This window comes from Glycine soja, chromosome 6 (genome assembly GCF_004193775.1).
Source record: "Glycine soja cultivar W05 chromosome 6, ASM419377v2, whole genome shotgun sequence".
In the NCBI taxonomy this organism is placed as follows: domain Eukaryota; kingdom Viridiplantae; phylum Streptophyta; class Magnoliopsida; order Fabales; family Fabaceae; genus Glycine; species Glycine soja.
In genome coordinates this window covers 29,749,074-29,762,288 of record NC_041007.1, presented here as the reverse complement: position 1 = coordinate 29,762,288, position 13,215 = coordinate 29,749,074, and the positions used below count along the sequence as shown (strand labels likewise).

The following is a 13,215-nucleotide window of genomic DNA, read 5'->3' as shown; positions in this document are numbered from 1 at the left end:
ATGATGCAATTGACATTCGAAGTTTTTCCACTTGTAACTTGGGCTTAAATTCAAATAGCATGGTTAACACTTGTTAAAGAGTTTCATTGACCTTCTTTGTTCTAGCCCATATCATAGGTCCTCCAAGTCTTTTTAAAGGTTCCTTACCCTTAGTCCTTGTCATGTCCTCATCAGGTGATCCATTTACAATTTCCTCCCAATGCAAAGAGAAGGTGTGTATTTTTTTTATTAGATTTGATAACATTTCTTATAATATAATTTCTACTATTTTTTCTTTTGTCATGCAGGGGTAGAATTGGTGCTGGAGTTTGGAAGCAACTTATCTACATCTTTTGGTCCAAGCTAGAAGAGAGGATGATTTACTTGTTAAATTTCTAATCTTTTAATTAATATCATTTTTATAATTACTTATTTATTTATCAATTTTTCATATTAATTAAAATGAGGATAATGGATAAGGGTATGCACATTTAGGTACCCACATGATAAGAACACAATTTGCACGCATGAGTGTGGATACATGGATTTTTAAAAAAATACGAGTATAAAAAGAAGTACTATATTATCTTACTTACATCTTAGTCATTGTTTGAATTTAAATTTTAACTTAAAAATATAGTTAAAAGTATTAATAAAAATATATTTTTAACTAAAAACTCTTATATATATATTATTTCTATATTACTTAACACATAACTAATTTTTATTTCTATCATTCATTATATTTTAAAAAACATACTCTACCAAAGCATATAATCAACTATATATCTATCATGTACAACAACAGTTAATTAAAAATGTTATATTACTTAAATAATTTCAAATATAAATTTACGAAAATGTTAATATGTTTAAAACATTTTATAAAATACAAAATATTTACTCTAGTACTATAAAAAATAAAAAAATTAGGAAAAAAAGGTAGTTTCGAAATGAATGCTGCTTGTGCTGACAGTGCAAATGTGGAACAAAACAAAACTTGTCCCAAACCAAAATCATAATCACCGCCGAACCTACTCTTCCCTTCCAATCAAAAGAAATTCAACTTTATCCGATACTACCGCTTTCAATCTCATCCTTCGAAACCCAAACTTGAGCTTCTTCTTGTTTCTTGCTCGTGGAAGCAAATGACAACCGCGCCCTCTCTAACTGGTCCCTTGTCAAACGCGGTCGGATTCAGTGACTGGAAAAAACATGCCCCTTTGTCAGCTTCTCTCTGTGAGTCTCCCTCTCCATTTAATTTCATTTGGGTACTCACAGAGTTCATCAAGATTGGAACTTTTTGCCTTATCTGTCCAAGTTGGGTTTTGGGGTTTCAATTAGTTTGTCCAAATTGTGCCATTTTCTTTGCTTCCTCATGTTTCATGAGGTTTATTTATGTTTTTGTTGTAGGGGAGGGGTTTTTGTTTGTATTGATGTGGGTGTGATGGACAATGGGACAGTATGGTGTCTTTTGTGTTAAAAGTCCCTTTTTTGTTAAGAATGAAACTATTTTGAAATTATGTAATTGAATCCTAGGTTTATTTTGATGTGAGTAATTGAGAGCTTGGTGAGGGTTTTCATTCAAAGAGTTGTTTTCTAAATCAGAATGCAGGAACTGCTTGATTAAAAAATTGAGCTTGATTGAAAATATTCTTAACTTTTATGATAGAGCTATGAATTTGGACTTTATAAGAGGCAAGATTGAGAATTATGCAAGGTGAATCCATATTTGTTTTTGATTCACAAGATTGAATCGTTATCCAAAAGCTACTCATTGTTGGCTGTTGTTAAACAGGTAAACTAAGCTCCAGTTCAAATATAGTTGACATGAAGATATCTCGATGTGGTTGTCGGAAAGTTGGACATGGCCAAAGATGTTTCCGATTATATGCCCTATTTGGAGGAAAAAAGGACAATAATGGGAAAAGTGATGATGTTCCTTCTAAGGTTAGCTTTCACATGCAATCAATGCCATGTGTATGCTTGCAGGATCACATGTTTTCTTTTGTATCCATTTTTTTTTCCTTGGATTGCTTTTGTTATTCACATGCAAGATAATGGTTAACGAACAAAATTATGCTCTTTGAAATGTTTATTTGACCTAATCACTAAGCAGTCACACGTTCTTGTTGCTGTGTCCATGAGTTGGACATGTATCCGACATGCAAACTTGTATGGAACTCTCTAACAAGAGTTAATATTTGTAAAATAGAAAATACTTTTGTTGTACTTGTACTTGTAAATGACTAGTTCAGTTACTCCAGTAGTTCTACCATGACAATTTTGTTTAGGATACTCCCTACATAAGCCTGCTCCATTCATAAGACATATAGAATCCAAGTATCAAGGGAGGCCTCTATATATAGTTCCTACTAGCAACTACAAAATCCCCAAGTCAACGGTCTAATCTATCTAGGCTACTTTCCGTGTTATATAGTATATACATATCATAGATTCCAAAATGTCCTGGAGATACCTAAGTAGATTGGTCATAACACTACTAGCAAGTTTGCTTGCGCGTTCGAGCTGAGTGGATCCATGTCCAATGGAAGCAAGTATAGGTTGCTTCCGTGTATTTTTTGGGTTAGACGTGGAGAGAGAGGACCTGATCCATGATATTAAAGTACACCCAAAAACACTGTACATCATCCTATAACATAATTATTCAAAATGGTTAAATAAATATATAATTGCTTAGTTATGAGGGTGATAAAATGAAGTAGGGGTAGAAGGAGGGTAAGGGAAATGGGAAAATCACAAGATCAGATTTTCCATTCCTGGCTATCTTGGTCGTTTCCTCTTATGGATCATGCTGAGTGTTGATTGTCCCACAAGATCTCAAAACAATGGATAGAATGCCACACACGTAGCTAGAAGACCATGGTACATAGAAATAGAAATAGGGTGAGAATTTCACAATTCTCAGTACAGTCCAAGTAAAATAGTTTTGAACTGCATGCATTCTAGGGGGTTCAAGGTTTGAAGAACAAAGATGAAATAAAGTGGTTATAAGTTTGCTAATAGATATATTTCCCTGATCCAAAAATATTTTTGAAAACTTAAAATCATCAACTATTATAACTTTTCAACCATCACGAGTTTGACTTGACTCGTGATAAATGAACTGGCAGTAAGCAGTAAATCAGTCACAACCCACAATAATAACAATTTATACTTCATAATAATAATAAAGGGAGATCAGGTCATCTTCCCCATCCAAATCAAATATACAATTACATGTAGTCCTTATCAGGCTTAGCTTGTCTATCAGCCCATAGTGATGCAAATGATGTGAATCTTACAGGGCAGATCGCTTGATACAGACTGTAGAGTTTTTGGATGACGCCACTTCCAGTGAAGGAAGATAAGTCAGGGTAGACGCCACAAAGATTACCTTGATAAGTCTGATAATTGGTTCAACAAGGAACCCAGAGAGTAACTCTCACCCAATTTTGTCAAATGCCAAAAGTTTTCTTATTCAAAACAAAAACCAATACTTATAGTGTATCTGAACAAAAAGATAAAAATAGACATGAGCCTTCTAAATAGTTTGGGCCAAAATTACAATAAATAAAAATTATAACTAAAAAACATATTTAACTTGGGCCTTCAAATTAATCTAGGCCTTCAGCAACAATTAATAGTCTTGATAGTGTCTCTGCCTTTGGGCCTTCATCCTTCTCCACTTGGGCCTTCATCCTTTTCCACTCGGGGGCTTTATCCTTCTCTACTTGGGCCTTCGCCCTTCTCCACTTGGGCCTTTAGCCTGTATTTGGCTAATTTCAGGATTCTCATCATTCCCTCCTTCTTGGAAAACATTTGTCCTCAAATGTCCAGGATCATCACCAGGTTCAAGTACCACTTCCTTTCTTTTCTTGTTGGCTTGCTTAGTATAACTTTCATTCTTCTTTGCAATTTGCACCTTCACTTGGTCATACAATCTTTTCCCATACTCAACTTTGATTTGTGCATCCTTATGCTGAGTCTCTTGGGGCTTGCTGTTGTAAGTTGACTTGTTAGGCAATGAAGCTTCTAGAAGGAGATCAACTTGATGTTCTATGCTTCTTGAAGGTGGCAGTCCATGAGGAATCTCCTTGGGAAAGACATCTTTAAATTCCTGCAATAAGGGTTGAAACACTAGGAGAAACATAAATAGTTAACTGATTAGAATTATCACTCTCTCTCTTGTGTATCACTCCATCTCTCAAGTGTATCACTCTTCCTTTTTCTATTCCTCTGTGATGCCTCACTATTGTCTCTCTCTTGTTCTCTCTTTTCTCTCCTTCTGATTTGATTATCACACACTTCTCTACGGGATAGAGGTTTATGAATAATTTTTTGGTCATGGTGCTGGAAAGAAATCTTGTTGGTGAAACCATCATGCATTGCTTTGGTGTCCTCTTCAATGTTGGCCCTCACTAGTGCCATCTCCATCTCCTTGTCCTCAACAGTCAACGTTCCTTGGGACAACCTCTGAAGTTTCTGTCGCATGGTTCTACTGTAGCTAGTTGGAATATACCTCTTTCGCATAACCCTTCTCATCTCAGTCCATGTATCTATCTCCCGCCCTTCTTCTCTCTTCATCTCTCTTTGATTTTTCTTCCACCAAACAAGGCATAGTTTGAGAATGTAGCTACTGCTAACTTCACCTTCTGCTCTTCAGGATAATCATTGTATGAGAATGCATGTTGAATCTTCATCTCCCAGTCAACGTAGGCGTCTGGGTCACTCCTGCCTTTAAAAGAGGATACATTGAGTTTTACTCCCTCAATTCTGTCTTGTCCCTCTATTCGGTTTGATCCATCATTGACCCTTCTGTTGCCACCATAAGGTCTCCCAGCATTTGGATTCATTTGGTGCTCTAGTCGTTCTATTCGCCTGTAGAGCACTTCATTATCACGGTTCAACAAACGTTGCATTTGTTTAGTCATCGCGTCCAGTAACAAGCGCTGAAATCCGTCCAGTTGATGATATACACCACCATTGTCACCAGCTCCTGCCATGATTAAGGAACAAAGAATTTTGCAGTAATTTTAAAAAAAATTTTTGAACCTAACCACACTCTACTCACGTGTTTCTCTCTTTGATGGTAGTTCACTCGTGTTTGATGTTCTCAATATAGGCTTTTGTGTGATGTTTTCACTCTTGCCTTTTATCACTCGTGTTTCCTCTTAAGTTCCTGGATGGACCAAATTAGACACACAAGGTAATATAAAATAAAAGGAAAGACGATATAATGATCACAGACAGATTTGATTTGGGATAACAACTTGAACTTGATTTGGATAATAATATATTAGATTGGATTTGGATAACAGATTAGCTTTAATTTGGGTAACAAATAAGATATTAGATAGGATATTAGCTAGGATAATAGATAAGATATTAGATAGGATAACAGATAAGATATTAGATAGGATAATAGATAAGATATTAGATAGGATAACATATAAGATATTAGATAGGATAACAGATAAGATAACAGATATGACCAGTAAACTTCAAATGCTTATAACTTTTGCTACGGTTGTCCGTTTGAGGCCCACTATACATCAAAACGCTCAGAATTCAAAGGAGAATCTAGATAATGGGATTTGGTACACGATTTTCTGCCAAAAAAAAGCCTCTAACTTCCTCAATTTCGTGTTCAAAGATCAAACACCCCACTTTCTTTTCTTTTCTTTTTTTTTGTTTTCTTCTCTTTTTTTTTTCAAATTTCTACAACTTTTTTTTTAACTTGAAATAAAACTCAAACAGATTTTTTTTGACACAAAGTTTGCAAGACACAAGAAACAAGAACAAGAACAAAAACGTGACAAGAACAAGAACGAAACAAAGACACAAACAAGAACGCAACAAGACGCAAACAAGAAAACAAATAATAGAACAAGGACAAAACATGAACCTGGACAAATTACAAAGAAAAATAATAGGAAAGGATAGAACCTGTATCAAGAGCCGAAACTCTGATACCAGATGATGTGAACCTTACGGGGCGGAACGCTTGATACAGGTTACAGAGTTTTTTTGGATGACGCCACTTCCAATGAAGGAAGATAAGTCAGGGTAGACGCCACAAGGATTACCTTGATAAGTCTGATAATTGGTTCAACAAGGAACCCAGAGAGAAACTCTCACCCAATTTTATCAAATGCCAAAAGTTTTCTTATTCAAAACAAAAATCAATACTTATAGTGTATCTGAACAAAAAGATAAAAATAGACATGGGCTTTCTAAATAGTTTGGGCCAAAATTACAATAAATAAAAATTATAACTAAAAAACATATTTAACTTGGGCCTTCAAATTAATCTGGGCCTTCAGCAACAATTAATAGTCTTGATAGTGTCTCTGCCTCTGGGCCTTCATCCTTCTTCACTTGGGCCTTCATCCTTTTTCACTCGGGGGCTTTATCCTTCTCCACTTGGGCCTTCGCCCTTCTCCACTTGGGCCTTTAGCCTGTATTTGGCCAATTTCAGGATTCTCATCACATAGTACTAAACACTAATACATAAAATTATCAAAGGCATAAATAATATTAAAATTTCATTCACAAAGCATCCATAGCATCGCCCACAAGGCTTTCATTTCACAAATGAACAAACGCAATAGCACAAGAAAGAGGAAAATCTTACCACACCATCTTTGCACCATCTTCACACCAAACCATGAGCTCTTACCATCTCTGGCGATCCTTTTCGATTTTTTTAGTATAAATGTAAATACTAAAAAAACATTAGATATATTTACTGTAATATCTATTTTTTTACTATTTATGTTTTTTAAGTATTTATATGTATGCATATGTATTTTTTGGTCCGCCAAGTCTTGCACCATTTGCCGCCACGCTATCTGTCATATGTTTATGGCAGATTTTGGGCTCTCTGACATGCTCCACCATCTCTCAATGGATTGGCGTAATTTTTCTACTGCATGTACATTCCCATAACGATGATGTTTTTCCAAAATCAAACTTTGTTGTTCAGCATCTTGGACTAGCCATCCTTTAGAAGGTATTGTTAAAAGGTCATCAATTCCTAATGAAATGGATGTATCCGTAGCTTGACAGAATCCTAGAGTCTTTACTTGGCAGTTGCAGAAGCCATTTAAGATATGATTACAGGCATTGAAAATTTATTTGCACAAAGGTCACAGCTTGAACAACACAGCAGCCACAGCAGGGGTTTTAACAACCCCCACCACCCACTCAGCAAGGGTTCAAAGATTTTTTGGCTGGACACATCTGATCATTTGTGATCAAAGATGCCATTTTACGTGATCCCATCAGATTGTGATATGATTTGCGATCAGGAGCAGAAGGGCTTTTTGAACATGTAGAAGTGTAGAATTCTACTAATCAGAATGATTTTGACAACTATGGATTCTAAACTAATCTGCATTTAAGTTTCTTATGGGGTCACACTTGCACCGAAGTCTTTTCAGTTTGGGTCACATGTTGGGCGATCCCCAGAAACCCACACAAGCCACTTTATAACAGCATTAATCTGCATTTAAGTTTCTTTTGTAGAGTACTGTGAATGTTGTTTAACTTACATATAAAGAAGAAATTCATCAAGACTATGAAGAAATTTACTTGGAATTTGGGAAGCAACGGATCCTCCTTAATGTAAAAGGAAAACAAAGTCAAGATGGAAAAAGAGTAAACATAAATGGAGTAAAGTTACCTCATCTCTCAGTCTCTCTGTTAGGGATACCCTTGATTTATTGCTTTTGCACCAAACAGAAGTGAAACACCTATTCTTATTCCAAATCAGCTGCTGAGCCCAAAAAACCTTAAATATGTGTTACCTTCAACCAAATGCACTAACGTAGATTGCATGTTGCAAAAAATTTAGCCTCTTTTACCAGACCATTAAAGATAGTCATCAAAATTTGGTCCAAGGACCTATGGCATGCCCAACATTCAACAAACAGGCCAAATTATGAATCCCAATTGTCATGATGTTCTTGGTCATAGGAATCCCAAATTATGTAGCTATTTAAAGCAGTCATGAGTTTTAATAAGCTTTTTGCTTTTTGCCAATTGTTTTGATTTACCTGATTTCATTTTCACACTATGGTAATGCTTTGATTGCTTTCCATGTATTGTAGGTAGTTTGTGTGTATTTTGTAAACTGAGCATATGATATTCATAATTGATAAATTTCATTTTATTGTGGAATCATTTTAGGCCGGAATTCTAGGAAACATGCAAAATCTTTATGAGACTGTGAAGAAGGCACAAATGGTTGTCCAAGTTGAAGCTGTGCGTGTGCAGAAAGAACTCGCAGCGTATGGTTCTCGTATTAAACAATTTTAGGTTTTGTTTTTGTAGTTTTTTACACAAGTTGGTCTGAATGAGTTGTTTATCTTGTTCTATTATGCAGAGCAGAGTTTGATGGTTATTGTGAGGGTGAGTTAGTTAAGGTATGATTTTTGTTCTCTCTTCCTGCTTGTCTACTTTCTCTCTCTCTTTTTATATATAAGGAGGGATCAAATTATACCGGTATAATTTTGACAACTATTACATCATTTTATAACTTTTAAGTGGATAATGTTTTCTTAAAACTCACCGTTAGATTGAAAGTTCCTTTCATATAGATCACATGTAAAATTTCATGTTAATCCAAAATCATTTGCTATCACTTTCATATAAATTAAAATCAACGTAATATAAACATTTTAGAATATACTGAAATATAGATCATTTGATTACTTTTTTGTTCAATTTTAACAAAATTTGACAAACACTCTTGGTAATACGTAGATATAATTCAATGGTTGAATAAATAAAAATCACATTTATATCAAGGTATAAAAATGATATAATAGTTGTAAAAGTTACATTGGTGTAATTTAATCCAATATATATATATATATATATATATATATATATATATATATATATATATATATATGAGGAATCAACATACACCAAGAGTAACTCTTTTAGAGTTACTTCTTTTTTAAAATTTAATAGTTGTAATAAGTTATTAATCTTATCCCTTAGATTCTAAGAAAATGAATGGTAAGGATAAAAAGTAACTTTTGGTGTAAGTTGATCCCTCATATATATATATATATAGGAGAAAAAGGTTTATACACTGACAGTGTAACATGTTTTATAAAGTTGTCCAGTCACAACTCACCATGTATGATAAGTTTATTGACTTTTCTAATAATTATCTTAAATTAATTCAAACAGCGATTTGTGATTGGATGACAACGTTAATAGACATTAAACTCTATGTTTATAAACATTTTATGTTTTTTCCGAGGAAAGACTCGATTTCCATTACTTTTCCTTTTAAAAGTTAAAATGAGGAACTTTATTTGTATAATCATAAGAATATTTTATACTCCTATACATTAGATGAGGTTCTTCTTGGAACAATATAATTGAGTATTTGTACTTAATTTAATTATTTTTATAGCTCCTGTGTTTTTCTAGCTTTATTCATAATTATGATTTTTGATTAACAATATCAATATTTATATATTGTTTGTAAGTATGATTTCCTTTGGTTACTTACTTTTGATTAAATATAATTTTTAGGTAACGCTGTCTGGGAACCAGCAACCTGTAAGGACGGAAATTACTGAGGCAGCTATGGAATTGGGATCTGAAGTAAGTAAACAATTCAAGTAATGTGTTTATATACACTATTTTCTGTTATATCTATGACGCACACTCGTCCGGTGAAACTTGATTGGACATTTAAAATGTTACATTATAAGATACCAAAAACATTCTTCAATTATTTTCTGTTCTTCCATCAGAGGATAATGGATTAAATACCATGCTAATATCCTTTCATTTATTATACTATCTATGTCTATAATATAAGACTCTTTTTTCAATTTTGTTTGTCCATTTCTATACAATTATTTTCAAATTATCTTTTGCATTAATTACTTATGACTAAAATATCCTTAATTATTTTACATCAAATGTTATGAATTTAAAAGATAATTTCATTCTTTCTTATAAGAATTGGAGAAGAATACTAGCATACAATAATTAATTAGGTAGAAAGTAATTAAATAGAAAAAGAGAGATGATGAGTGCTAATAACTTTAAGGATAATTTTGAAAAAATGATGCAAATTGTTAATAAATTTAATTTTATTAACTAAATTAATCAGTTTTTGTGATTTAGTTAAAAAAGTCTTATGTTTAGAGACAAAGTTATTAGGGGGAGAAGCCAAACACTTATATACTCTACCAAACATCCCATACTACTCAATATGGGACATACGCACCCCATAATACCCAAGTCCTTCGCAAACTATTTACTAAAATCATAAAAAATCCTACCCATTTTCCCTTATATCCTATACAAACGAGTCAAGGGCCTATCATAATGATGAATCTAAGTCCTATTTGGATAAACTTTTCCATAAGCATTTACATGAAAAATGAACTAAACTTGTCTCATAAGTTAAAATTAACTGTACTTTTCAACTTTTGGAAAAGTTAAATAAAAGAGTTTCTATAGAAGTTGAAGTGCACTAATTTATTTAACTTTTGTTCAATTCAGTTTACCTTTATTATTATTTTTTCTCCTACAAATGCTTATAAAGAAGTTTATCTCAACCGTCTAGTTTTATTTAAAAATTAAACTGTGTGGTCTTTAATGCCAATAATAAACTTATTTATTATCAAACAATTTGTGGGTTGCAGAAACTTTCTCTTTTAATCACTGAGGCATACAAGGATGCACACCAAAAGAGCGTCCAGGTAAAAATCTCTATTTTTAAGAGGAACAAAAATTCATTTGCGTCTGTGGTTGTTGAATTTAAAAAAAGATACAATTGCTTATGTTTGTAGGCCATGAAGGAAAGGATGAATGATCTTGCACAGAGCTTAGGAATGCCACCGGGGCTTAGTGAAGGATTGAAGTGATGAATACTTTTATTATAGACTTACGAAATTGGGCCTCAATTTTGCACAAACATGGCAGGATGAGCTTATTTGTTTCTTCATTTACTATGTCTGTTAATTTGCAATCTTGGTTATTAAGAAAGAAATGGTGGTGGAGTTTTAATTGTTCTCTGTTTTATTCTTGTGTTATTCTTGTTTGAATGGTGAAAATTCTGTTGTGTCCGTATCCTATTATCCAGTTTTATCGATAGAGAAAAACCTGTGCCTGGTTATGAGGTTGTTGATTCATCAGCTGAAACTGAATAAAGTGAAAAACCTTAGGCGAGGCATTAGAGTCTCTGTATAAATTTGTTGCCTTACCTTTGGTATGCGAGATTAGAATCCACTGTATTGTACAAGAAAGCGAGACTTCAATAGAGATTTGTAGATTTAAACTACTTGACAAACATTCAAGAAAACGGCCAATTTCTGGTGAATAAGAACTACGATATGAGAAAATAGTCTTTCGATTAAAACAAAAAAGAAAACAAAGGAAACACTACGCTAACAATAATCACCAAGCCATATTTATCATGCTTTTTTTTCCACTTATTTTACTTATTGATAGTGTAAAATTTTATGCTAACTGTTTATAAAAAAAGTTTGGATAGATAAGAGAAAATTTTTACTATTTTTTTTATACAAAAATGAAATATAAAATATCCCACTAAAAGGAGAGATTGATAATTTGTTTGACAAATGTAATAACTTTTTTACAAGGAAGTTATATATATATATATATATATATATATATATATATATATATATAAGTAAATGTCTAAAGAACATAAACTGATTGTTTTGTCCAATGATAAAGAAAAATAATTCCCATCAAAACAAAAGACTATTTTACAATGAAAGATAAAATAGGATTTTAACAAAGGTTTTTCAAATAAATACTTGGTGATCAAGTATGGCAAAGTAAGCTTAAGAGAATATTGATTGAATAGCTTAAGAAAGAGATACAAACACTTAGTTTATACTAATTCACTTAAAAAGAGTTACGTCTAGTTTTCTTTTTCAAACTTGCAAAAGGTTCCACTAATCAATAATTGATTACAAACAAATATTCTAATCGGTCACTCCTTCCAAGTATTTTTTGATATCAAGCTACTCCTGGCTTTCAGAAACTACAGTTTGAATAAATACAACGATTCAATAGCACTCACATAGTAAATAAACAATTAAGCTCAAATATAAATAAGTTTGCTTAGCAAAGGTCAAAGAGTTTAAGTGCAAAGTGTAGTGTTCATTGATTTGACAAATTTTGCTTTAGAGATCTTTTGTTCATTTTACTTGATATGCTTCGTTGTTGAAATCCCCCCCCCCCCCCCCCAAAAAAAAGGGTATGAAATAAGAAACTTGGTCATGCAAACTTGAAGTTAATTTCAAAGCTGCAAAAACATAACCTTGTAAGAGGACTAAGTATGTCATAATATAAGGATGATATTCTCTGTGAAGCATGCCAAAAGAGGAAACAAATTAAAACTTCCTTTCTAGCAAAAACATTGTTTCCACCTCAAGGCCATTAGAACTGTTACACCTTGATATGTTTGGACCAACCAAGAATGTGTTCATTAGCGGTAAAAGGTATGGATTTGTGATATGTTCAGTTTGCAACTTCATACGCTCAACATAGTGATCTTTTTTGAAATTTTCAAATTCAGTTTGCAAAGACTTGTAATCATCCATATTGAGAGAAGTAGAGATACAAACCCAACCAATGGCTTTATAGCTTGAAACAAGATTTTCATTTTCTTGCTTCAATTTATCCAGCTCAGTTTGTGTTGAACCCAATTTTGTGATATGCAATTTCAGATCGCTTTTCAACTTTTTGTTTAAAACAAGCCTTTGAGCTTCTTCATGCATTTCATTAAATGCTTCCAAAACTTCTTCAAATTCAGAATTTACCTCAATTTCTTCAATGGTTGATGAGTCATCCATTGAATCTGCCATCTGCCATGCATTTGCAACTTCTTCATCACTAGAAGAGTCGGAAGATGTAGATGCATTATCTTCCCAAGCTATGTAGGCCTTTTTTTTTTGTTTTCTATCCTTCTTTCTTTTCTTTTCACCGACTTGTTTTCTAATGTAGATAGGACATTCAGATTTGAGATGACATTGCTTACCACATTCAAAGCATGTGAAGTTGTTGTTGCTGCTTTCAAACTTCTTTGAAGGTTTAGAGAATTTTTTGTCTTTGGACTTCTTGAGAAATTTTCCAAACTTCTTTACCATTAAGTTGAAATTCTCTGCCTCTTCTTCATTACAGGAACTTTCTTTGTAATCTTCCTTTGAAGAGTTAGCTTTG

At 33.1% G+C, this 13,215-nt stretch overlaps 1 protein-coding gene across 1 annotated transcript; it reads left to right on the top strand.

The window, feature by feature from the left end:
* Positions 1–976: 976 nt before the first annotated feature.
* LOC114416770 (nucleoid-associated protein At2g24020, chloroplastic-like) lies at positions 977–11,194 on the top strand. The gene is made up of 7 exons (XM_028381773.1): positions 977–1,218; positions 1,778–1,929; positions 8,173–8,273; positions 8,369–8,408; positions 9,538–9,609; positions 10,665–10,721; positions 10,812–11,194. The coding sequence occupies exons 1-7, from the start codon at positions 1,128–1,130 to the stop codon at positions 10,884–10,886; spliced, it is 588 nt and encodes a 195-aa protein (XP_028237574.1). The 5' UTR covers positions 977–1,127; the 3' UTR covers positions 10,887–11,194.
* Positions 11,195–13,215: the final 2,021 nt, after the last annotated feature.